We start from the raw sequence: 27,835 nt of genomic DNA, 5'->3' as shown, positions 1-27,835 counted from the left end.
ACAACCTCAGTATAAGTAGTTTGTATCAGCCATAAACATTTCAGTTTATGAACCAAAACTACTACTAAACTACTACAAAGTTTAAACAGCTTATCCATGATAAATTTCCAAAATATTAACAGTGACCAGCAAAGAGGAAAAAATGTTGTGTCCCCTATTTCACCTATACATTGAGAAACAACATCTCTCTCTCAATAATTAAAATAAAGGTTTGAACACCACTATTAGGAGACCTTCCCCCACAAGGGAGTCTGGAAGAATAAAAGTAAATTGGATAGTTCTATCCTCATTTTCTTCCAGTGCAAGGGATCTCCTGTCACAGTAACAATACTTACCAATGGAATATCTCGAGCCTTCTCAATGCAAACTATTTTAACTGTCTCTCCTCCATACAGGCCAACATTCTCATAAACCTTTTCATTTGTCACTGGCTCTGGTTGCATTTCTTGCTCTGCAACCTTATCGTGAGCTAATAAAAGTGCCTAGTGTTAAACAAAACAGACAATGCAGTTTAAGGAAATCATGCCTTTCATATCTACATGAAGCACAGCAGAAATTTACTAGTTTGTATTAAATGGGATACTGATTGCAAGTTATTGAATTGTATAAATTATCTAGTAAACAAAAAAGTTTAAGGATGATCTGTCACAATAGCATGATTAAGTTTTAATTATACTAACTCATAGTGAGGGTGAGATATATTCCGCAGCTACAGAATTCACTCCTTGCTGCAAAAGTGTATTTCAGAATCCTAGTTTTTAAAAAGTTAAGTTTCTAGCCCTTGTGATTGCAACAATAACCTTGAAAACATTAAATGAAAAACTAATGAAGCGTTATTCTACTGCATTTGCTGACAGCATGAATCAATGGCTTTGAATACCCCATTTCCACATGTTAACTCTGAAACCTAACTGTCGATCTGCAGCATACTGAACATACACTGATAACAAATTAGATCATTTTTTCATTAGAACAAACATTGGGGCTGCTGTAATGAATATATTATTTTCAGATATAACTAAATATAAAACCTGCAGTTTTAACATTTGAGGCTGCCATTGTATTTTGATTATTTCCACTAAATCACTGCAGAAATTAGGGACTCTGTCCCAAAATTTAAGTGCAACTTGTCAGAGTATACAGGGCCTTGTTCATAAAACACTAGTAAATGGTTTTTTTTTTAATGTAATGAAGTTTTAGTAAAAAGGACCTCACTCTGCTATCAAATCTTTCCCAATAAGTGATAGAAGCCGTTTTACTATAAGTTGCAAGGCATGCACATTAACCTCATTCTTCAGTACCCGACAACTGTAAATTTCACTAGTTGTCACTTCTTGTTTGTACAATAGTGATTTATGCTGAAATTTATACCTTTGGTTTCAGACTCCTCCACACTCCTAGAACACTTTTTGAGGGTGGGGGTGTGTGTTGGGGGGGAAGGAGGGCGGCAGAGGATGGGGAAGGAAAAGGAACAGTTTCCAAATGAGAAAATCCCACTCTAGAGTCTCCAAGCTCCAGCAGAGAGCCCAAAGAAACAGCAGAGATTTCCCTAGCAACAGCCAGAAGCAGCAGGGCAAGATCATGTCCAACCAAGGGCTCCCTATCCAGTCAATATTTCCACAGCATCTGAATGCCACCAATAGCAGCAGACTTCCCCCCCCTTTTTTTTTTTAAATCCATCTGAACTCTGGACATTATTTTGCATTTGATGAATGGCTGTTTGTCCTAAACTTGCCTTAGCTGCTTCCCATCACAGGCTCTCTGTTGCCAGCCTCACTCTCCCTCCCCATATGCCCTTATCTCCCTGATCACGGTTTGTATGCCATACCTTTTTCTCTTTCCTTGGTTTTTTTCTAATTTTAGATTATAAGCTCTATGGGGGCAAAAGTCTGTCTTCCTAGGTGTTTATGCAGTCCCTAGCACTATAGAGCCCTAATCCTGATTGAGCCTTTGGGCAACAATGCAGAAGAAAATAACTACTGTATTATATACCCACACACCCAGTGCCGCTTCATTCTTCTAATGGTTATGTTTAAAGTCAGCTTCTGCCTTGCACATAAACACAAAGGTTGGCTTACTGTGTATGCAACTAAGTACACCTGAAGACTGGTGGGTGGCAATGAACCTCAAGTGTGCATTTCATTTTAGTAGCAAATTTCATTAGTAGCAGGAAGTTATAATTTTGTCTCTTGTGAAACGCATTAAGTTTTCATTTTTCAATCATGGAGATTTTCCATATATACTAGGAACACTCAGAGTTTAGCCTTGAGAAATTAGTTTAAAATCAATGTTTTAAAAGGTGTTTGCAAGAAACAAAACACATAAAAACATTTTAAAAAACTACACGGTGTAGATTACACACTACCAGCTGTGTCTAGTTTTACCTGAATGTGAGGGGCATTCAGTAAAGCACTAAGCTCCTGCCCATCTTTCTGGTGACTGGGTTTCAACACACTCTGCACCTGAAAAAGACCAAACAGTGAAAATCTGCTTTACACAGTGGGCTAATTTATCTCTGACTGAAGATAGCTAATTACAATTAGTTTTCTTTCTTAAAGATATTTTACTGAGAGTAACTTAAAGCAAATCCATGTATGTTACTCTGCCTCAATATATTTATATAAAACTTAAGAAATAAGACACTTATGCAAAGAAAATATATGACATAACTGTGCCTCTCTGTCTAGACTGTTATCCAGTACATCATTCAGAGTGAAATGAGCAGAGACTATTGATGGGCTAGGCTACTACAGAGAGTGAATACAAAATTAAGATCTGCAAAAGGAAGGCAGTCATAAAAAAATGAAAACATGCTCACAGAAGATGGCCTGTTTACCAGATATCAGCATATCACTAATTACCACTACAGACACTTCTCACATGTCCACATGGATGACTCATGAACTACAGAAAATTCCAGATCATTAACGTATTAAACTGCCTAGACTCCTTTTCCCTATGGGTGGAAGATGGCTTGACTTTGTCCAAACTACTGTTTCCATTGGCAGCAGAAAAACAATTTTGATGAAGGGTTTTGACAGACCACAACAAAACCTTCCCTCAGACCCTGAATACAGTCATGGTTTTTGAGACAACAGGGCATCAGAAGTGGAGTGTCCAGTCTTCCTCAGATGGCTCTGGAAAAAACCTCTTTGTCAGGGAAGACTGCTCTTTCCTTCTGCAACTCAGAATGTCAAAAAGCTTATGCCATCCTGACTACCAGGTCCTGACCTGGCATTGCTCAACCTGTGAGTAAATCAAGCTTGCCCACAAAATATTCTTCAACCGTCAAAGGAAGAAAGACAATCCTTGCTGGGGATTCAATATTCAGAAGAACCAAAAGAATATTCTGGGGGGGGGGAAAAAAAAAAAAAGGGTGGACAACAATAGGATGTGCTATCTTCCCAGAGCCAAGACATGAGATGTCACTCTAAGATTAGATAGGCTTCTGAAGTTGATGGGAAAGAATCCATTAGTGATGGTTCATATTGGCACTAATGACAGAGTCACAGACTATCTCACAAATAATAGATTAGTTCAGGCAACTCTGAAATATACTGAAGAATGTCCAAGGGATCTTCTCTGAGATCATTCCTGGAAGACAAGTTTTCTGAATGCGAACCACTGGCTGGGTAAGTGGTGTAGGGAGGAGGGTTTTGGTTTTGTGGAACACTGGTCCACCTTCTTTTGGGGAAGGGGGCTGCATAGTTTAGATGGGCTCCCCTTCAGTAGAAGGGGAACCAACCTCCTCAGGGACAGAGTAGTCAGGATGGCATTAAACAACAAAAGGGAGGGCAAAAGGAGGGAAGATACAGGCACTCATTTAGCACAAAATTGAGATATGTCAAAAAATGGCATTACCTGTTTCCCAGTCACTGATAATTTGGAAGAAAATGATCCTGAATGCTTATGGATCAATGTCTAAACAAATAAAGCACAAGATGGCATATCAGTTGGTGTCTGCTACAGAGCACCAAATCACAGTAGGGAACAGGATGACTGGCTCTCTATCTGTAATGTGTGGGGGAAAAAAGCCCTGCCATCATGGGGGACTTGAATTTCAGTGATGTGCTGGAGGTCTCATGTTGCTAATGCTAAAACATCCTTGGAATTTCTAAACATTACAGAGACCAATTTTCTAACTCCAAAAGTGTTGCAGCCAACATGGGGGAATTCTATATTAGACCTCATCTTAAGGAAAAGAGAAACTGATCACAGAAGTAAAAATTAATGGTAGCTTACATATAAGACCTGATCACATTTATAATGTGAAAACAGAATGAAGTCCAGACCAGTAATGTATATACTTGGTACTTTGAAAGGGATAATTCCACAAAGCTGAAAACAGTTATGAGCCAAATCAGCTGGCAGGAAGAATTTAATCAGAGAAATGTGAATGATAATTGGGACTCATTTAAAACACACTTTACTAGATGTCCAAAAAGTCAGAAGCCTACAAATTGAGGAAGAAGGCCTTCTTGGTTAAAAATTGCCCTTGTTTAGAGGGAAAGTGAAGGCAGCTATAAAGAGCAACAACAATAAAATAGTATATAACAAATGGAAGAAATTGATAGTGGTGAACATAAATCAGAAGCCAGGAACTGTAAAAAAAATTGATAAGGGAAGCAAAGGGACACAAGAAGAACTTTCCAGTCATAACGGTTAAGGACAATAAGGAGGAGTATTTTCAAGACTATTAGGATAAAAAAGAATCCTTAAAATTATATTGGTCCATTACTGCATGGAAATGGTAGAATTATAAATAATAATGCAGAAGAGGCAGAAGTGTTGAACAAATTTCTATTCTGTATTTGAGGGAAAAAATAGATGATGTAGTCATAGCATATAACACTCTTTCCATTCCACCAATATCTCAGAAGAATATTAAACAGCACTGACTAAAGTTAGATATTTTAGAATCAGCAGGTCCAAATAACTTGCATCCAAGTTTTAAAAGAGCTGGCTGAAGAGTTTGCTGGACAGTTAATGTTGATGTTGATTTTCAATGAGTCCTGGAACAATGGAAGTTATTGTTATGTCAATGTTTAAAAAAGGTAAACAGGATGACCCACATAAATACAGGCCTGTCAGTCTTACACTGATCCTGGGAAAGATAATGGAGCCGCTAATATGGGACTCAAATAAAGAATTAAAGGAGGATAATATAATTAATGCCAATCAACATGGGTTTATGGAAAATAGATCCTGTCAAACTAAACTGATATAATTTTTTGATGAAGTTACAAGTTTATTTGATAAAGGCAACAATGTTGATGTAATATACTTAGATTTCTGTAAGATGTTTGACTTGGTAACAAATGCTATTTTGATTAAAAAATTAAAACAATGAAAAATTAACATGGAACACAAATGAATTAAAAAGATGGCTAACTGATTATTTAAAATTATAATGATTATTGAAGAGGTGCGTTTCTAGTGGAGTCCACAGGGATGGGTTCTTTGCCCTATGCTATTTAGTATTTATATTAATGACCTGGACAAAAACAAAATCAACACTGAAAGTTTGCAGAAACAAAATCTGGAGAGTGGTAAATAATGAAGAGGTCAGGTTACTGAGACAAAGCAATCTGGATTCCTTGGTAAACTGTGTGCAAGCAAACAACAATACCTGTTTCAGTATGGTTAAATGTAAATATACACATTTAGGAGCAAAGAATGTAGGCCATACTTTCAGAATGGGGGATACTATATCCTGGGAAGCAGCGACTCTGAAAAAGAGTTGGGGGTCATGGTGGATAATCAGCTAAACATGAACTCCCAGGACAATGCTGTGTCCAAAAGGGCTAATGTGATCCTTGGATGAATAAACAGAGAAATCTCGAGTAAGAGTAGAGAAATTATTTCACCTCTGTATTTGATATTGATAAATTGGAGAGGGTTCAGAGAAGATCCACAAGAATGAATAAAGAATTTGAAAATCTGCCTCAGAGCGAGACTCAAGGAGCTCAATCTATTTAGCTTAATAAAGAGAAAGTTCAGGGGTGAGTTCATCACAGTCTAAGTACTTATATGGGGAACAAACATTTAATAATGGGCTCTTCAATTTAGCAGAGAAAGGTATAACACAATCCAAGGGTTGGAAGATGAAGCTAGACAAACGCAGATTGGAAATAAAGCATACATTTTAAACTGTAAGTGTACCAAAGCAGAAGTCTCTGGACAGAGTTCCCACGGCTCATAGGTGCCAAGGAGACACTGAGCCCAAAAGGAAGTAATCACAACTTGGTGCTGAGAAAACTGGTGAACCCTCAGAGCATCTCTATGGAGGGTGTTTTGAGGAGATCAAGCCAAGTTGATCTAACGAAGATCTCAAAGAGGATTGAAATGACACAGCTCAGAGCTGAATATACATATTTTTCCTTTGCAGAGCACTGAGGATTGAAGGAGGTCAGCTGCACCATGGTCTGGTGACATCCATCAGTTAAGGTTTTATGAGAGGACTGTCCCTGTCAGTATCATGCGATTTCTTGGAGCTGCTAGAAACTGGAAGAACTTTCTCCAGCTTTGTCTGAGGAGTTGCATTCTGAAGTCGGTTTCTTCTTTACAAGTTGTATTCTCCGAAGAACAACCTCTCTTCAGCTGTTTTGACTAAGCAGATTTTTGCACCCAAGCAACTTCATATAACCAGTTGTATGAGGTCTCCCCTTCTTCAAGTATATCTGATTCCTGGGCTGATGAAGATTTTTGCATTAAGAAACTGTAGTCTCATTTGTCAAGCCTTTTGGACCCTTTTGGAGAAGGACCTGCACACAGAGCAATTCTTTGCCAAGCGGCCCTCACTCAGGCAGACGACATTTTGAATGCTTGTCAGAGCCTAGAGATTTGGTGAGGCAAGAGGTGCACCTCTGGAAACCATGTTTCTTTGTCATCAAATCCATCATAAGAATTGGATCTGATATACCCTCCATACCTAGGTATTTTTTTGTTTTATACAAATTCTTAATACAAATAACTACCTAAAACTATATACTACTATTTTTTTTTTCTTAAGCTATTGCATGATGCATAGATGGAATGGACAGGTTTCTATACTGCTGCATCTGGCAGAAATTAGAAATGGGGACTGTTAATTCGGGCAAGCTGTTTATTCTGTTGCCCCATATGAAGACCCACAAACATTACTGCTTCAAAAAAGTTTCATGGCCATGATTCCTACAGAGTGGTTTTCTGGAGGCAACATCAAAAATATTTTTTTTTTTCCCTTTTTCTTTTTGTGAACTATCCATGCCTACTAACCTGGCCCATCCAGACATTTTTTGTGCATTGTGTTTTTGTTCATTCAGTTTGGATTCCTATTTGGAATTGTTTCAGAGTTTTTAAAATGCTTTCATTCTATGTATTCAGGTGAAATACTAAGTTTCTTCTCTCTCTATATTTAGTACCATTATTACAACTTTGGGAAGATTTCATTCTGGTAGCTATAATAGCATGCAATGCATATGTATTACACAGAGTGTCATATTACTATTCTATGCTCTGTAAGAACTTCTACAGATGTGAACATCTGTTTACAAATGGGGAAATTTGTGATTCAGAGTCAGAGCTGACTTGCCAAAAGTGATGGACCAAGTCAAAGGCAGAGCTAGCATTAAAACTCTGGCATTTCCAATCCTGTCCTAAATGCACTAGTCTGTACTACCTCTTATTTTTATTAGTAAAGCCACAGAAGTCTCTAATTTTGAAGTAATCTTTTCTTTGTATATCTTTATTCTATATCTTGTTTAGTGGTCTATTGATGAACACGTGGCAACAGTAACTTTTTACTGGCCTCTTTGGTGCAGTGGCTTACTTTTGTCCCTTTTTTTGTTTTGTAGTTAATAAATCCACACCATCTGTTACATTATTCTCCTACCTCATAAATGCCTCACCAAAAAAAATTGGCCATATTAAAAAAAATTCATTCTGCAAAAAAAGATTTAGTTCTGTTTATAAGCTACTAATTTGAAAATGCCAAACAATACCAAACATCTAATTTGAGCTCAAATAGCTGCAGCAGAGCCATGAATGTGTATGCCAAATTACATACCACCATTTGAGATTCAACATTTTAAACCCTGAAGAAGAGTTTAACAGAATCAGTAGCTCAGTTTTATCTTAACTTCCATATTACTGTAATCTTATTTAATATAGGATCTGTGCATTTTGATGTAATATAAAGAAGATGTAAGATTTTATATAATCCTATCAAAAATGTTGGGCTAATTTAATTGTTTACATATGTTTGGTCTTGCCAAAAAAATAAAAATTTTCAATCTTTGAAGTGTTTAGAATTCATCCCATGTAAATAGGGCCAATTTAAACCAAACTAATCCGGTTTTAAAGACAGTTGTTGCTAATGTGCTCTTCTAGCCAAAAATTATAAGCTATCTTGAATGCTGTATGAAATGCTCAACATTCAGATCTTGTTCCCCTAAATCTGGCCCCTATTTTTGTCAAGTTTAACTGGTTTTAAAATCAATTTAATTACATTTGATGTTTAACACTATTTTTATTCAAGAGGCAGAGTGCACCAAATTATTTTAGGGAGTTAACCTCCACAAATTCCTTAAGACTGCATGCTTTACTCAGCCTTTTAATTAAATTAAACTGTCTACAACAATAGATAAATCATAAGTTTTTGCTACCCGGGTTAGAGTTACATACCTTCTCCCACTAACACTGCAGCTGAACTGCTAAAACTAGTATAGTACAATTATGTAGAAGAAATTCTAACATGTCCTAAAAGATAAAGTCAATAACCCATTATAATTCTTTATGGATTGCAAGCTTACCAAGTGAAGTGCTAATTAAGTTCTTATAGCAATTTTAGTTCACCCCCATTGCCTATACTGTATGTTAAAGTACACATGCAGCTGCTTAAAGAGTAATCTAAAATATGTACAATGTGGCAGATAAAACAGGATTGCCAAAGCAATTTCTTGACTTTTTTCCATTTCAAACTTGTAACTTTAACAATGAATTAAAGTAAGTTTTGGTTTTTACTTGCCTGTGTGTGTTTTCTTTAAATAAAAAAAACGCACATACACACACAACTGCTACAATATACAGTTGTGAAACCAGAAGAGTATAAATTGCAACCTCCTTCTGTTAGATATACAAAAACCTGACCTCCAGAACACTATACTAGCATATTTATGTTCTTCTCCCACTCCAAAAAACTACACCACTCAGTAGCTATGTACAAAGCCTAGAGTAGGTACAGCACTATGGAGCACTGCAATTCTTCAGTACTTCTGGATAATACATCAAGTTAGACATTTTATTGTACATGATGAAAACCAAGTTAATTTTTAATTCCTTATAATGCTATTGTGTTGCTTTAACCTTCCGTGTGGTTTGCATCTTCAGGATCCCTTCAGAAAATGGGAAGGCCAATCTTGCAGATTTTCTGTGCTCACACTTAAGAGAACAAGTGAGAATTCTTTTCTGGTACACCTCCAGGCCCAGGGACAAAAATCTTCAGTGAGTGAAAGACAGCAGGGCATGCACCGTATAATGACTGGATAACCCAACTGGTCAGGTACAGAATAAAGCATAAACTCTCCTTCCTGGGGTCTATTGCTTGTCACTACCATGATCTGCAGAAAAGAACCTGGGGGTTACAGTGGATAAGAAGCTGGATATGAGTCAGCAGTGTGCCCTGATTGCCAAGAAGGCTAACAGCATATTGGGCTGCATTAGTAGGAGCATTGCCATCAGATCGAGGGAAGTGATTATTCCCCTCTATTCGGCATTGGTGAGGCCACATTCGGAGTACTGTGTCCAGTTTTGGGCCCCCCATTACAAAAAGGATGTGGAGAAGTTAGAGTACAGCGGAGGGCAACAAAAATGATTAGGAGGCTGGAGCACAAGACTTATGAGGAGAGGCTGAGGGAACTAGTTTTGTTTAGTCTGCAAAAGAGAAGAATGAGGGGGGATTTGATAGTAGCCTTTAACTTCCTGAAAGGGGGTTTCAGGGAGGATGGAGCTAGGCTGTTCTCAATGGTAGTAGAGGACAGATCAAGGAACAATGGTCTCAAGTTGCAGTGGGGGAGGTCTAGGTTGGATATTAGGAAAAGGTTTTTCACTAGGAGGGTAATGAAGCACTGGAATGGGTTTACCTAGGGAGGTGGTGGAATCTCCATCTTTAGAGGTTTTTAAGCTGTCGCTTGACAAAGCCCTGGCTGGGATGATTTAGCTGAGGTTTAGCTGATGATTTAGTTGCTTTGAGCAGGGGGTTGGACTAGATGACCTCCTGAGGTCCCTTCCAACTCTATGATTCTACCTTTATTGAAAATCCAGCAAACAGAAGCCACCCTGCAAGAGAGAAACTATCTGAAAGAGAAGAAGTCCTGCTGTCAGTTTGAGGATGTTTCAATGAGAGTTGAAATGTTGATAGCTTACAACAGATATCCTTTAAGTCACCTAAGCCAAAAAGTTCCCCTTGTCTATGCCAGATACAGAAACTCCATCTTAAATTTCTGGATGGCTATTTCAGGTCCAGGAATGGGTTCTCTCTCTCACCCTCATCACTCCTTGCTATATTCTGAACCACAATATATCTTAAGTACGCCCACTGTATGCAGCTGGTCCGTGACCAGAAAGTGGTGAAAAAGATACAGAATAGTTTCTCTTTTTGGAGTTCCAAGGGCAGACTAGAAAAATCAAGATGAGGGCCTTGGTATTTTGGAATTCTATGAAGTATGCCTTCTTGGTGATGACTGAACCCAGGAGTCCCAAATGATATTGTACTTTAGAGTTAAAAACATAAGAACAAACATACTGGGTCAGACCAATGGTCCATCTTGTCCAGTATCCTGTTTTCGGACAGTGGACAATGCCAGGTGCTTCAGAGGGAATGAATAAAACAGGTAATCATCAAGTGATCCATCCTGTTGGCCACTCCCAGCCTCTGGTAAACAGCAATCCCTGCCTATCCTGGCTAATAGCCATTGATGGACCTATTCTCCATGAACTTCTTTAGTTCTTTTCTGAACTCTGTTATAGTCTTGGCCTTCACAACATCCTCTGGAAAGGAGTTCCATAGGTTGACTGTGTGTTGTGTGAAGAAATATTTGCTTTTGTTCTTTATAAATCCATGGTACACCCACATCTTGAATACTGCATGCAGATCTGGTCACCCCATCTCAAAAAAGATGTACTGGAATTAGAAAAGGTACAGAAAAGGGCAACAAAAATTATTAGGAGTATGGAAAAGCTTCCGTATGAGGAGAGATTAATAAGATTGGGACTTTTCATCTTGGAAAAAAGATGACTAAGTGAGATATGAGAGAGGTCTATAAAATCATGACTGATGAGGAGAAAGTAAATAAGGAAGTGTTATTTACTCCTTCTCATAATACAAGAATTAGGGGCCACCAAATGAAGTTAATAGCACCGGTTTTAAAAAGGCAATACAATATTTTCTGTCTTATTATCTATCCCTTTCCTAATGATTCCCAACATTCCATTAGTTTTTTTGACTCCTGCTGCACATTGAGCGGATGTTTTCAGAAAACAATTCACAGTGACTCCAAGATCTTTCTTGAGTGGAAACAGCTAATTTAGGATTTCCTCATTTTATATGTATAGTTGGGATTATGTTTTTCAATGTGCATTATTTTGCATTTATCACATGAAATTTCATCTGCCATTTTGTCGCCCAGTCACCCAGTTTTGTGAGATCCCTTTGTAACTCTTTGAAGTCTGCTTTGGACTTAATTGTCTTGAGTAGTTTTGTATCATCTGCAAATTTTGCCACTTCACTGTTTGCCCCTTTTTCCAGATCATTTATGGATATGGTGAACAGCACTGGTCCCAGTACAGACCCCTGGGGGACACCACTATTTACCTCTTTCCATTCTGAAAACTGACCATTTATTGCTACTTTTTGTTTCCTATCTTTTAACCAGTTACTGATCCAGGAGAGGATCTTCCCATGTCCACTTTGCTTAAGAGCCTTTGGTGAGGGACTTTATCAAATGCTTTCTGAAAAATCTAAGTATACTATATCACCTTTGTCCACATAGTTGCTGACCCCCTCAAAGAATTCTAGTAGACTGGTGAGGCATAATTTCCCTTTACAAAACCATGCTGACTCTTCCCCAACAAACAGATGAATATGATGTGTCTGGAAATTCTGCTCTTTACTATAGTTTCAACCAATTTCCCTGGTACTGAAATTAGGCTTACTCGCCTGTAACTGCCAAGATCGCCTCTGGAACCTTTTAAAAAAATTGGCAACACATTAGCTATCCCTCCAGTCATCTCATGCAGAAGCAGATTTAAATGATATGTAACCTATCACAGTTAGTAGTTCTACAATTTCACAATTGAATTCCTTCAGAACTCTTGGGTGAATGAATACCATCTTGTTCTGGTGACTTATTACTGTTTAATTTATTGATTTGTTTGAAAACCTCCTATATATCAACACCTCCCTCTGGGGCAGTTCCTCAGATCTGTCACCTAAAAAGAATGGCTCAAGCTGGGATTCAGACTCATACACTTTAAGGTCAGAAGGGACCATTACGATCATGTAGTCTGAGCTCCTGCATAATGCAGGCCACAGAACTTCACCCACCCACTCCTGTAATAGACCCCTAACCTATGACTGAGTTACTGAAGTCCTCCAATAATGGTTTAAAGACTTCAAGATACAGAATCCACCAGTGAATACACCAGCAAGTGTCCCGTGACCCACACTGCAGAGAAAGGAGAAAAAGCCCCAGGGTCTTTGCCAATATGCCCTGGGGGAAAATTCCTTCCTGACCCCAAATATGGCAATCAGTTAAACCCTGAGCATGTGGGCAAGACTCACCAGCCAGACACCCTGAAAGAATTCTCTGCAGTAACTCAGAACCCACTCCATCTAACATCCTATAACAGTCCATTGGGCAGTTTTACTGCTAGTAGTCAAAGATCAGTTAATTGCCAAATTGGGCTGTCCCATCATACCATCTCCTTCATAAACTTATCAAGCTCAGTCTGTAGTGCAAGGATAGAGGGAAAGAATCAGAACTGGCTCTGCCCAGCTTTTTTTGGTCCTGGAAGGTTTCAAGTTGGACTTAAACAGAGGAGAACGGCATTATGAAGAACACGTCTATACTTAACAGAATTTTTCCTGCATTAAGAGGGCTCTATGACTCCCCCAAATAAGGATGTGGAAGAACATTTTGGCTTGCAGGACAGTAAAACAAGAGCTGGAAAGGAGGTTTTCTTCCCAGAAACTTCATTAAAAGCTGAATAAAAGATGTCCCCAAATAGTCTGGATTCCTTGAAGGAAAGAAACAGGAACCTCAATTCTGATGACGAGTTTCCTGCCTATGGACAAATCCACAGGCCCTTGCATATAATCAGTGAGGTGCCTAAAAGACCGGCTTCTATGTAGATGCTTATTTGGAACTGCAGGTATATTTGTCCTACAATTAATATTTGGAAGAGGTCTCCAAAGTCAGGCACCTTCTTCACTTTCTTCTGAAAAATGGTTCTCAGCTCCTCTGCTAGCACTGTCTCCCACAGTTCATGAGGCTGAGGCCTAGATGGTGGCACTTATGCATAAGGCACTTTTAGCTTTCCTCAACAAGCCAGCCTCTTACACAGAAGAGGGTGGGGGCTGGATGCCAAAGTTGCTAGCACTCCGTTATCAGGCAATGAAGAACCAGACATCAAGTTAGGGAGATCAAACCAGAATCCATGCTGTAAAGTTAAGTCAAAGGGTATGGAGGAGGAAGAAAATTACTAAGCAACTCCTAAAGGTCTAGCCATATCTGAAAGTTTAAAGTTTGCATTCAAATTATTTGTGAACAAAAAATATGAATTTCCTATATTTTTCCTCATACTCTCAAAAAAATGCACGTCATTCACCTGCAGCCAAGACGGAAAGTTGCACAGTTGTAGTTAACTGTATCAGGAGACCAAAAAAAAATTAAAATAATCTAAAACTAGAAAAGGTCTCAAAATATTAAACTAGACTTCTGTTCAAGTGAAGTTTGAGACATTTTAAAAATTCCAAAGAAATATCAGTTTTTCACTTGTTCCTAAATGGTACGACTCAATGAAAACAGTGATCAGGGTACATTGCTCTCTCAAAATTTACTCTTACTGTGATTTGAATTAGAAGTTTGGCGCACTCAATTGCATTTATTGGCTAAATATGCATTTTTCCAGTCTGTTGGTTCTATCTGACCTTTAACAAATCCTGCTAACAAAAATCATTTCTTCTCAGCAAGGAGGCCCCTTAATGACAGCCAAAATTATTTCATTAAGGCAAGGACTTCTAACAAATGAATGCAATAAGTTCTATTCTGTCAAAGCACAATAAATTCAATCTTGCTTATTTTGTATAATATTTCTTTTGTCTACAGATAAATATCCCTTCCCCAGAACAGGAGGTCACAGAAACTGGTAGAGACCCTATCACAGGGAATATTTTGGGACATCTGGCGTGGGAAGGTATGTGACCAGTAAAGTTTTATGTCTTGAGTATTCCCTGGACACTGTAGGATCTGAGGGTGGGGACGGGAACAAGATGCTCTAACCAGCATTGGGGGCTGAAATGGTCCCTGGAGGCCCCAGATCTGAGATTGAAGGGGGAAACAAGCATACATACCACCCCTTTTAAATCCATGTGCTGGTCTTTTAACATAAGGATAATTCAGCTCTCTCCTACATTCTTAAACTAAAATTAGGAGTCTACGCAGCTTTCAGCTGAGTTTTGCAGGAAGCCTCTGTTTCCAACCATGACTTGAAATGAAAGCTATTTAATGACTGAGTCATAGAAACTCTGCAAACCCATTTCTCCTGTGTCACCTAGGATCTATTAGGATAAAATCATCGTTCTGATTTTAAGTGACACTTTTAAAACAGTTGATAAAGTAGGCATAGACAATCTCATCAATCCAGCTGACCGAGCAACACTGAGCTATTGAGTTATACGCAACAGAACCTTTAGTCCCAAAATGGAAAGACCTAAGGATTAGTACACTTGAAGGACTTTAAATCTGGCTATGTTTACTTCCTTCAGGAATTTCATTTTGATTTATTTTCAGGGGGGTTTCTTCAATGGAGGAAGTCCTGTTCAAAACTCAGAAGAATGCCACATCGATTGCAAGTGAAAAATATTCAACTGATACTGGAAATGAAGAGCTATGAAAAAACTTTCCCATTACTGTAACTCCCTTCCTTTCATTGCACTTAAATACTGTACTTTTTTTTGCTGTTAAATTTATTACTATGAAAAATTGAGCTATTATCCCAAAGTTTAAAGTTATTTTTTTCCTGGATGCAATGTTTAATTCTGGAAAAAGTGGATGCAGCAATCAGTGACTATTCATATATTAAGATCCATTTTATTTAACATTTGATTATTAACTCAGACAAGCTTGACATACACAGATAAAACTGAATATATTTCCAATGATATACTAATTACAAGTTACAAAATATATCATGGAGATGCATACTGAACATACCTCTTGTGCTAGCTCTTGTGCATTGGAGATAAGAGGATATGGAGGGCTGGCTTTGTTCATGTGCACTGTGACAGCATTGTGTATCTTGAATGCGTTCTGAAAATCAGTATTTTGGACAAGTTGTAAAAGGAGAGAGATATCCTCTTGGCTCTGGGGATCTACCAAAGTGTGTTGGATATGCTTAAGAGACGCTAACAGTTCTTCCACTTCTGGTAGGGAGGAAAAAAAGATTTGAAAGTTAGGTCAGTATTATTACGTTATGTACATTCTAAACTTCTAAGATATGTACGAAAAACAGCAGTTCAACCTTGACTGAATGAGCAATGATGCATGCAAAATTGTTCATTATCTAGTCCACTAATAATAAACCTTACCAAAAGCTGACCATAACCAGAACAAGGAAAAAAATCAATGTAATTAGGAGCAATAAAAAAAGCTGATTAAAGTCTTTGCAGATAAGTTCCAGATCACAGCAGCAATTCATTCCTCACATTCTTTAGCTTCTCCAAACTAATGGTTTGCTATGAAAGGGTCTGATAATCAAAACACATTAATAGCTGATTGTGAAAGAGGGAATATTTTGCCATATGAAAAAGTTAGCAGCTTTGCTAAACTGATCTTGATGCATTATTGAATATTCATAGAGAACTCTATTTCACATAAAGTCTTCACACAATCACAACATTTGCATTGATAGTTTCATTATTGTATTAACTACTTATGTGCCATCTCTTCTTTACAGAGTTTCTGTTTCTGACACAAGCACTATATCAGATTGCTAAATTAAAAATTATATTGAGTAATTCTGAATGTAAAGGTTTGGGGATGGGGGAAGAAGCAGCAGGAGCACAGAAAAGTCCTCTTACCATATCAAATTCTGTAAGTTTTGAGTCTCAGAGTAGGAAAAAAAAAAAAAAAAAAAAAAAAAAAAGACTACAAATGTCTTTACCTATTAGGTTGTGAATTTTACTTGCAATATACATTTTAATACGGTTTAAAACTTTTAGCATTACATTTATAAATTTGCTTTTGGGGGAGAGTTTAAAAGGTTCCTTTTTAAAAATGTAGTAGAATTTTAGGACTTTTGCAAGTGTGTGGTATTTCAATATACAGTATTTAAAATTAATGTTAATGTTTTCATTCTGAGTGACTATAAAGAGTTAATCTACTGTATTACAAAAGAAAACAATCAAGCAGAGTGACTTTCTCAAGAAGGCAGTTAAGGACTGAAGTTGGAAGGAGGATAAATAAGGAGACAATTCAGTATTCTATATTGAACACAAGGTTAAACTAAGTGTGATCTGATCAGCATTTGAGCCACATGAAGGCAGATTAAGACCATAAAGGTCTCTGTGAGAGAAGACTTCCGAGCTTGAGGATCAAGGAATTTCTTACTATTATCCATTGGTGAACCCTCTGCCTCATGCATTTCCTCATCCTCTCGGGGTGTTCTAACTTCACAACTCTTGATGCTCCTGTTAAGTCTTTGAAGTGTAGATCCCAATCTGGTAAGTAGGGTATTTGGTGTGTGCAAGGATATGTATTTTATTTTGCTCGTAAGACGGTCCTGTTGCTCAGTCACCGCATTCTGGTGATTATTTCTGCTTTCTAAATGCTTTAAAGGCCCTTTTCATCATAAATTCTGATGATGCTTCTGGGTTGGAGTGTGCCCCTCTTGTAGGCAATGGCATTTGGCACTGTGTGCGGCTTAGAGTATTTATCCATCCCAGAACCAGAGTGGACAGAGGGTATATTGGGCTTTATGGTAAAGTTGGGTCTAGAAGCAAGATAATGAGAAGTTTCTGAGCTGGGATGGGTGAGTTATTCTAGCATTACAGGAAGGCATAACAGGGAAATGCCTTGCACAAAGGTTGGAATCAAATTTATGGCTTTTCTAAGCTCCTTTGAAGTCTTGTTGAGCTGGAGTGATTGTCTGTTTTATTTATCCAGACCACTGAGGAAGGAGCTGAGTGACATCAGGTATGGAATGGAGGCAGTAAACCAGGATGAAGATGTACTGGGGGGAGTCTGAAATGTAGGCAACTGTCTCCCTGTGAAACTGAGAAATTCTGTTGGACCTTTGGACCTTGAGAAGCTGTGCCTAGGATCAGGCAAAGGAAGACCTTTGGAGAAAGGGGCACTGTTTTGGAAAGCACAGCTCAAAAGACTCCCTGATTGTAAGGTGGTCACTATTTTATCCCTTTTCCTGATCTTAGTGTCCCCTTTACCAACAGGGAAATGGGGGAAGGAGCATGCTGCAGCAGCTGCACTGCAGTACAGCACCAGCTATCCAGTCTCATCCCCACGAGGGATACCATGGAGCTTATAACCATGAATTTATAATACTGGATATTTCATACGCAAGGCCAATGCATATTGGAATAAGATATACTAAGGTCATCGATGTCTCACAAGAAAGCTATAGCTGCATCTATGTATAAGAAGATGCTCCTAGTCCCCAGTTCCCACAGTGGTACCTGAAGTTTGTTCTTTACTCTTTCATCCAGACCAGTGGGCAGGAGTATTCACCAACAGAGAGAGCACTGTCAAACAGCAAACCCCCTGTAAACTGAGGGATGTAGATGACCAAAATGGCAAAGTGACTGGTTCTGATGAACTAAAGCATTTGGACTCTCACAGAAGAATGAAAAAACTCAGGCACTATAGTATGCAGTTTTTTAGACATACCTGTCCCATTAGCCTTGTTACATGTCTAATTACATTCAGCACATTCTACCAGTGGGACACCAGCCAGACAAATACAATTAATGTAAACTAAACACTGTATATCTTGCTCTTTCAAGTTTACTTTGTTCTATCACTCTCCTTGTCTATTATGTACTTTTCCTCCCACTTCTGTTTATTCTCTCTAAATGTTCCTTTTCTCTTTAAAAATCCAAAAATTCTCCCTCTTCACAGGCCACAGCTGTGCCCACCTCTGTTCACTTCCTACATGCTCTACATCCCCCCTCCCAAAAATATGACTGTTTGCATCTCCCCTTTTTCTTCTTAATCCCCTCCTACAAAGTCTTGCACCCTATGTGTCCGTCACACACTCCTCCTTCTGCAGTTATTTTGCGTTGATCCTGAATGTGTGTGAAAAACCAAAGTTCTATACTGTCTGTGACACACAAAAAAATAACATGGAACAACAAGAAAATGGTGGGTAGAGACTGCATGGGGAAGATAAAGGAGGAATGGGAATGGAATTTGGTATTCCCACAGGACAGGCACTTTTAAAAGATAGATGCCTATACATCTCACACTGCACAATTAATAAGTATTTCAATCATACATAAAAATCCATAATGAGCTTACCGGAAATTTTAATGTTTTCCCAGACTCCCATGGCTGAATCCTAGATTAAGGGTTAAGTCTGTGTACCGTATACCTAATAAACTTCAGCTCATTCCCGCATCTCTCTACAATGAGAGATCAGTCTATTACATCCACTCCCACCTTTGAACATTTTTCAATTAAAAATATTTTCCATAAGACAAAAAAGTTAAGAAATACTACTTAAAAAAAATTAAACCATCTCTACTCACAGAGAAAATGAGGCTTCTTTTGGATACTATAGGTCCATTATGTATCAAAGACTATTTCTCCACTAGAATACTCCTTGTTTTATTCCCTGTTTATGAGAAAGGTTCAGCCTTTTCTGCTGGTTTAAGAAAGGCAGGGAAGATGTCTGAGCACTATGTAATGTGTGTATTAATCAAAAGCCTGGCAGGGGAAAAGAAATACGCAACTGCAGGGGAGGATTCCTGTTGCAGTTTGACACGTTAGCACATTAGAAAAGAAGGAAAAGGAAATAAAAGTTATGTGTTATTTTAAATACAGGTTACATACTGCAGATTTCAGAAGTGCAATGTGGATAGGAGCCACAATATTAACTGAGGTATGTATTGCTAATCTATGCAAACTGTCCATGTCAGTGAATTAATTTATTTTATATTCTTTTGGAACCTCAAGTTCTCACTAATGCTCTGCAATATCTGGACATATGGGTTAAGAAATAGCTATAGCGCTTTCTAACCAGATATTACAATCGAAATATATTCCCTTGCTTAAATCTCTGTATTTCACCTGACACTTAAAAGGGATTAGAGTATAAAACAAATTCTTTTTAAAAATGGAAAATGAGAGTTTATATTAATTGGGCCAACTTTGCTATTTATGCCCAGCACTTGTTTAGTTTCATTAGGTTTTAAAAAAACCCTATAAAATACTGATCCACTGTTCCTGTTAGTTTTTAGTCACTGAGTTAGGACAGTTTAATATTTTCTTGTATATTAACCCTGACTAAAATCAGTCATAATGATGATTTAAGGATTTTGGTAATACATCTTTAAGAATTATGTGACAGAGACCCACTCTTGGACAAGGGTTGAGTCAGGACGGTGCCGAGCAGCATAATGTGGCATTCTTAGCAGATCACCAGACATGAAATAATACTGTAGTGTTCAACATACCCACTTCATTTTTTTTTAAATCCTAGACTATGAACCTCATGGCGATTGAGAAGCTGTTTATTATTAAAATTAACACGATGGCCTCTGAAAGGCAGGCATTCAGTAAGTTTTCAACAAAAGAGCTGAACTGCTCATAATAGTCTCTCATGCTCTCCCCCATCATATTTGATGATTTTTAAAAAATGTATTCTTAAATTAGGCTTTTTTTCACCCACTAAGCTAAACAGGGGTGACAGCTTTCAGAACGAGACACAGTCTTCTTCTGAAGTTTAGCAAAAGTGTCAGTTCTTAGACAGAAGAATCCAGAATGTAGAGATAAAAGGACATGCACACAAGTTAAAACTCTATGAAAGGACACTATTGTTGTAGAGCAGTGTTTCTCAATTGGGGTTCCGCGGGAACAGTTAGGGTTCTCTGCGCCGCCGAGAGCAGATGTTCTCCGCGCCGCCGAAAAAGGGAAGATGTCCTGGATTTTCCAGCGGAGGGTATCCAGTGTAAGTGTAATTTAATTGAGAAATACTGACCTTTGCTTATTTCAACATTTGAAGACTGTTAAGAGTTTTGGGGGTTCCGCAATTATTTATGGAGTTCAAAAGGGTTCCGTGGCCAAATTTAATTGAGACACAGTAGAGCCATTTTGTTATTTTCTTGTCTTTTCCATTATATTACAACTTGGAGATTCTAGCTGTCTTAGTGGTTGAATATGAATCCTCATGGACTATTACAGAATTGAAAGTCACACCATTTCATCTGAAGCAGTTTTCCTTAAATTTGCAGCAGCATCTCAGATTTGACCTCAACACCATCCTAATTTAGGTATTAAACAGATGCAACTACTAACATGATGTGATTCCTTAAAATCAGGCTGAAACAGTTGCCTATGCAACCTTGATTCAGCCCCTTTGATGTGTGCATTATAATAGTCTTTAATTATATGATCACATTTTTTTCCACAGGACCTCTGTCTTTCAGTGCACAGGACTGTGCTCAATTAATGAACAACTAACTAATCAATATTTTGTTTTATCCTGTTCAATGTCTGGTCCTAGGCCTTTATTTACTGAACACTATTCCAACCCTGCTATAAAGACAGAATTATTAATTTCCTAATGAGCTTTTCTAGGGCACTTATCACTATGATATCCTAGTGCTCTAGTGTAGTGTTTCTCAACCTTTTTGATACCAGGGACTGGCTTGCTGCCTTCTCAAACTGTGTCATGGAGATCTCAGGGACCAGCGCCGGTCAAGAGACTGGTTGTTGAGCAACAAGACTTTAGTGGACAAGCGCTAGAGTGGAATGACGCAATACTATACCAGAGGATTTCACAAACATTTACTGACAGCAAAGGAATGGTGAGACTAGAAAGCTTGGGCTCCATTCCAAGCACTGGAATCAAGTGTGCTCTTGTGGGCACAGACTCTTCTGCCTGTTTCCTACAACCCTGACCCCTTCTGCCCCATCTCTTCCAACCGGTCCCAGTCCTGTCTCTTTCCCAACCCAGATCCTTGTTCTAGTCCTACTTTCCTTGCCTACCCAGTCCCAATCTCACCTCCTCCTCAGGTTCCTCATCTTAAACCCAGTCCCCCAGCCCAGCCAGACCTAGTCTACTCCTCCTCCATCCTAGCAGTTCAAGTACAAATTCCCCTTACTCCCAGTCTCTCTCCCTCCACGTACCTAATCCACTCCATCCCACTCCAACTTCTTGTTGCCCATTCTCCTTGCCCCAGATTCCTCCTCCTAGATCCTCATCTGATCTCTCTCCCTCCCTCCTCCTCACTGGGCTCCTCATCCAATCTGAGCATGACCCCTCCCATTTCTCTCACCAGCTCCCAGCCTACCTGCTCAACTTGTCCCCCTATTTCCCCAAGGTCCCAGACCTAGTCTCCTTGTTCTACGAGTTTCAGCCTGCCCTCCACCACCATCCAGCTCTCAGTCTCCTTCCTAGCCAGTCCCAGTCTCCTCCTTCCAACTCAGTCACTGTATCTCTTCTCCACGCACCCTGCATCCAACTCCAGTCCCAGTCTACTCCTTTCCTTCCCCGCTGGTCCTGTTCTTGTCCCCTCTGCATTCTAATCAGATGTCTTCCTCCTCCAAATTTGTGTGCTAGCTCGGGGGAGTGGGGAAGGAAGGGAAGAGGGAGTCATTCAGAGCACATGACAGACAGGCTCTCTGATCTCAGTTCCAGTGCCTAGCTTCACTGAGGCCTGGAGCAGCCATTGCAGGGAAAGTCCTTCTGGGCCTCTACCGCCCTGATCTAGAACATGCTTAGCCACTCTGTAGGGATTGCACATGCAGAGTCTGGTCACACATAAGAGCTGTGACGGAATGGAGCATGTTCAGCGATGATGGAATCAGAGATTTTAGCTGTTAAGCTCTAGCAAGTCTCTGCTAAGCATGTATGAATTGTGCTTTTTCAAAGTCTTATAGCTTGGCCAAATTTGGACAGATTTTCACAGGAACAGCAAAAATAGCCCTGACACAACAGAAACCCCTCCTGCCAAATTTCAAGTCCCTTCTCCAAGGTACAGATATCCTAGAGCATTTCAAAGAAAAGGTTGCCAAACATATTTTCATCATAAGCAAAACCTATTTTTATTCAACTTTGTTCTCAAAAATAGTTGAAATTTAAAAGTCAGCCTGAGGCACACAGTCAACATGAAAAATTTCAGCCCAAATGGCTAAAGTTTGCCAAAGTTAGACAACTGAAAACAGGGTCTTAATACAGAAACTGTCTAGCAACCTTAATAGCCAGTACTACCAGCCCCACCTATAATAATTATTAATGGACTGTCCAAAGATCGTGGAAGTGTGGGATTTACATGGAAAACTCAAGGAACTTCCAAAAAACAAGTTTTTGTAGCTCATCTCTAAACTTTGTTGACTCTCAAAATTCTCAGTGGAATACTGTGTGGGATTGTCACTATTCTAACACCTATAGGTCTTTTCCCATTAAATATGGTTACTGAGTGGCAGATACTCAAATTGCCATTGTATTGCAATCAAGAAAAACTTCCAAATCCTTAGCACATCACATCAGGGATACCTTCCAATGGATGTTCATTTTTGACAAAAACATCCAACAGCTTAAAACTGATCTCTCTTTCTGCAAGCAGAAACTGAAAATTGCTACATCAGACTAAAATCTACCAAGTGAATCACCATTAAATCCTTTCTGCATCTTAACCAGCAATTTTTGCTTGTGATACCCAACTATTTACTATACAGTGTCTCCCTACTCTGTGCTCTGGAAATTCTACTGTCAAAAAGGAGACTCCACTAAGAAACCAGAATGGATTCAAATGACAAGAAGCAAACTTTATAAAGAGAGAAGTTGTAGTAATTTAAAATGTAGTTTGTTTAAAGCTACATAGTCTTATCTCAGTCTTACATTAACTTGAAGATCAAAGAGAGAGAGCCTACAGAGTGAGGTATGAGTGACATCCTTCACCCCAAGTCAGTCTTTTTCCAAATCATGGGGAAAAGCTTATATGTTCATATTTGTGAAGATGAAAGATGGTCAAAAAATCTCAGTTCACCATTTTTTGCCACCTACATCCAAAATTCACAGCAGGGGTGTTGCAAATGGCACAACTAAACAAGCTAAACTTAAATTTGAACCTATAGATAATACCTGAAGTCTTATAAAATCTCAATCTGTTAAACGGACTTTTTATCTTGCTGGAAAGAGAAAACAAAGAAGTTACCAGCAGTAGAGGTGACGCAGAATGAGCAATTGATCTTCTGTGCCATTATACTGCTCAGTAGCAATCTCTGCATCTAATTAAGTACAGAATAAACTTTCTGAAAGGAGTCTCTTGACCAGAAGAATGATGACTGTAATTTGGAGTTTGGAAGACGTGAATGGTTTAGACTGGTATCCTATGGATCCCCCACTATATAGTTCATAAGGCATTATAAAATTGCCAGTGATATCCAGCCAGACTACTTGAGGATCTAGCCAGAGATAGATCCAGGTGACGCTTGATGTACAAGGTGGCAACATCCCTTTGGGCTTTATCATGACGATGAATTGAGAGGGTGGGAAATAGCTCAGTTGTAGCTGCTCTTAGCAGAAATGTTTACCAGGCTTGTGAACACTGAAATAGTGCAAAAGTTTGGCCAGGGGACAATTATTTTCTTTTCTCAGCTCACAAATACGTACAAAGAGGGAAAGGGCAAAACAAAAAATTTAAGAGGACAAGAGGCTGTAATGTTCCTCCCACAAGCATTTTTCTTTAAGCACAAGATTAATCTTTACCAAAACTATACTGCCACAAACTCTGACTCTTTCTGCTGGGAAAAACACACACAACTAATAGAAGTAGAGGACAAACCCTTTAATGCAAACAAAATCTTTCTGCCCAACGGAATGAAGGCAGGAAATATTTACATAAAAGTTTAACAGTTAAGTTCTGAAATGAAGCTTATTTTTAGTTCTCATTGGTTAACATGTATTGTTTAAGATTTGTACAAACATCTAGAGACAAATGAGATGGGCCGTAGTTTAAAAGCTAATAAAATATTTTAGCAATCTAAAACAAGTCAATTTTTTCATCCACTAATTTGAAGACAACTTTCAAGAAGACAAACAATGGGGCATCTACCAAAGGGATAGGCACTGCTGGATGCCCCTGGTTGACTGGAAAAAACCCTGTCTGAGGCACCAGGAAACACATTGGACCCTGAAAACAAAGACACTATTGAGCAACATGATATTTGGTTCCAGACACCTACATGGAAAGTGAGATCTTCCTTAAACACAGTTCGTGTGTGAGAAAGAGGCACACAGAAAGAAAAGGGAAAGATCAAGAACAGCAGGGCATGCTCTTAGTTTTGACTTCTTGGCCTTCAAGGAGAACGTGAGTTGGGTCACTTCTGTTCCTGTAATTTAAGAAGGTTAGCCTAATTTTTCTTGTAATGAAGCATAATAATAGATAAGACGAAATATGCATATAGGCTGTTTGTTGCTTTAAAACCCTTTTTCTTTAATGCTGATCCAACTGCTAAATAAAAATGCCCATTTTAAGAAGGCTGCTGGTCATTATCACTGGTCACAGGTTCCTGAAGGGAAGAAACGCAGGTGCCTAAAACCCATTCAGGCCTGCAGGGTATCAATGGGGTAGTGTACATGGTTCCCAGCAGAAGAGTGGAAGAATCACAAGATTCCACCCTGAGAAAGAAGAGCGGGCCCTGTAACTGGAACACTACCCAGTCTTAGAAAAATTGATAATGAATATATCTTATTAATAGTCATGAATGTATATGCCAGCAATTGTTTACTACAATTCCATTAAAAGCTGTAACTCAAATACACGTCTGAAGGTAATCAGACACAGACAAACCCACCAGAGGGCCTTAAATGATGTAAAAAGAGTAAAATTAAAATGTGTAATTTATATTATTGATCAAATTTCCATCACTAACAGAATTTTGTTGGATCTGTACTATCTTCAACTTTTACCAAAAATTGCATGCTGGAATTCAAGCACTTGTTTCCACATACAATGAAAGCTGTGCCTCAATGCTGCGACTCTCCCATAAGCCTAACCAACTAATGTTTTTTGGTCTAAAACAGTATTTGCATATAAACAAGTATTTTCCCCACTAGTTTGTGCTTTTTACCTACCTAATACTTTCACAACATAATGAGGACTCTCCAGAATGACTCCTTCTTCTGTGTCAAACATTGGGTTGTCTATTCCAGTTTTGGGAGGGATCTGTGCTAGTTTCTTAAGCCTCATTGAAGCAGTAAGGTCCAATTCTTGTTTCTTTCCTTCTTCTTCCCGCCTGCGCCTCATGTCCTCTTGTTGCTGGCGAATCCGCTCAAGCTGAGCACTTCGTCGTACTGGCATCATCCTGGAGCCCAAATCCCCAGGGCAATCAACAGCCATCTCTCTATGCTTCTGTGGTTCCTCAGGAGATGCAAGATCCACATTTTTTGTTTCGGTGTCAGAATCTTCTGTAACATGTCCATTCATATGAGAAGTTGTCATGGTTATTTATAGTAAGCTGTACCACTTCTCACATGCAAATTCTGTTACAAGGCCAGTTTTCTTTATGCTCCCACTTAAAATCCATTATAACGTCAAAGGATATTTCCCTTACATCAAAATACCAGTGCTGAAGAAATATCCAGCAAAGAAATCTAGGGAAAAAAATTGAAAAAATTAATGACTAATTGAGTTACTAAACAAGAAAAACATTTTTCTCTACATTTATGTCACACTTTTCCCCAACTCCCAAATTGTTTACGTAGCACCCACACAATTAACAGGTTAGTAACCCTCACACACTAATGTTTAAAAAAGACTTGTGTTAAAAATTTAAAGTTTATAATATTTGCAGATCAAACAATAGAGATTTTGCACTTAATGTACAAGTTTACAAACTGGCAGTTTTCTGAAAATTCCCATTCACAGTTCTTACATTTTTCCTTTTATTCTGAAGGACTGCAGGACATTTCTCAAACTATGCTGCCAATCCTACAAATACTTATACATGCATGTGATCACAGAGTTTAATGAAACTATGCACACACGTAAAGATATTCACATGTGTAAATGTTCCCAGGACTGAGGCCTTTCCTTACAAGCATTATTCACCTATCACTAAAGGTGAAGTAGAAGACAGCTGCTGTTTAAAAAGGAACAGCATAAACTATGCAACAGTTTTGAACACATAGTAAAGGATACTGTAACCAGCTGAAATGGAACAGGGAATTGAAGTAGACAGAATGAAATTCACTAGGACTGGTGTTTCACCATTACGATAAAAGTGTTTTCATTAAAAGTATCCTGAGAAATGTAACCATCAGTTGTTAGGACCCCATTTCACACTTCATGTACAATTCTATATCTATACTGTACAGGTTCTTATACCATGCTCATCATTGTAATATCTAAATGCCTTCCAATAGTGTATAAAGTGATCCTATTAACTTCTGTCATGTGTGGTTTGTTTTCTCTCCCATCTCCCCACAGGGAGAATTGTCTGTTCAGTGTAGTGTTTTGGTATGACTTTTGTTGTTTCTTATATTTCATTATTTTTCCTTCAGTGTGTCTATTAAGAGAAGGCAGGTTGAAGTGTGCCTAGCAACTGGAACAAAAGTGATTAGAGCTGGATGAATAAATAAATATTTTGGTTCTCTAGCAATTCTGAAAAAAAAATTCATTTTGGGCTGAACCAAAGCCAAACATTTTTGGTGAATCAAAAAAAGTCAGAAAGATTTGGATCAGGATGAAACTTTGATTTTGACCCAACTCAATTTTTCATTTTGGTTGAGGACATTTTAATAAAAGCAAAGAATTCACAAAACACCTGGAAGAGGAGAAGATAGTGGTGATTCCCTCTTTACACTTTTAGCTGGGTGGCTAGGGCACTCAGCTGAGATGTGGAAAACCCAGATTCAATTCCCCCTTCTGACTGATGTGAAAAAGAGATCTGAACTTGGGTCTCTCATTGAAGAAGAGTGCTCTAGCTCCTAAGCTGTGATGGGATATTTTGTTATGGGGCTCTCTCTATTTTGCCTGTTGAAGTCATTCCATTTTGTGTAAATAGTAAATGGTGCAGAGACTTAAATTTGGGTCTCTCATATACTATGTGATTGCCCTAGCCACTAGGCTACGGAGTCATTTTTACTCTTTCCCTGATCCAGTGACAAATAATGAACTCACCAAGGATGCAGCAGACCCAAGATCAAATTCCTACTCCAATGACTATTTAATTATTTATAAAAAGTGGAATGGCTTCACCAGGCAAAACAGAGAAAACTCCATTAAAGAATATCCCATCACAGCCCAGGAGATATGGCACTCTCTTGCAACATGGGAAACTCAAGCTCAAATTTCTTCACATCAGACAAAGGGGAATTGAATCTGGGTCTCCCA

At 38.6% G+C, this 27,835-nt stretch overlaps 1 protein-coding gene across 2 annotated transcripts in view; it reads right to left on the bottom strand.

Annotated features, from left to right (window-relative positions):
- PALS1 (protein associated with LIN7 1, MAGUK p55 family member) overlaps positions 1-27,835 on the bottom strand; it is a 121,599-nt gene that overhangs the window by 33,047 nt on the left and 60,717 nt on the right. Inside the window, exons 2-5 of one of the 2 annotated variants that reach the window (XM_067557760.1) lie at positions 25,576-26,094; positions 15,474-15,682; positions 2,385-2,462; positions 336-482 (exon numbers count right to left, since the gene is read on the bottom strand). In XM_067557760.1, coding sequence (XP_067413861.1) covers positions 336-482; positions 2,385-2,462; positions 15,474-15,682; positions 25,576-25,942 — 801 coding nt within the window. In that variant the 5' untranslated portion in view covers positions 25,943-26,094. Of the gene's footprint in view, positions 1-335; positions 483-2,384; positions 2,463-15,473; positions 15,683-18,791; positions 18,830-25,575; positions 26,095-27,835 lie in introns of those variants that run through there. The other variant, XM_067557761.1, reaches the window with a different exon arrangement.

The sequence above is a fragment of the Emydura macquarii genome, unplaced genomic scaffold (genome assembly GCF_026122565.2).
Source record: "Emydura macquarii macquarii isolate MOO-44397 ecotype Brisbane River unplaced genomic scaffold, CSIRO-AGI_Emac_v2 contig_1876, whole genome shotgun sequence".
NCBI classification, from domain to species: domain Eukaryota; kingdom Metazoa; phylum Chordata; order Testudines; family Chelidae; genus Emydura; species Emydura macquarii.
This window is presented reverse-complemented; position numbering and strand designations above follow the sequence as displayed.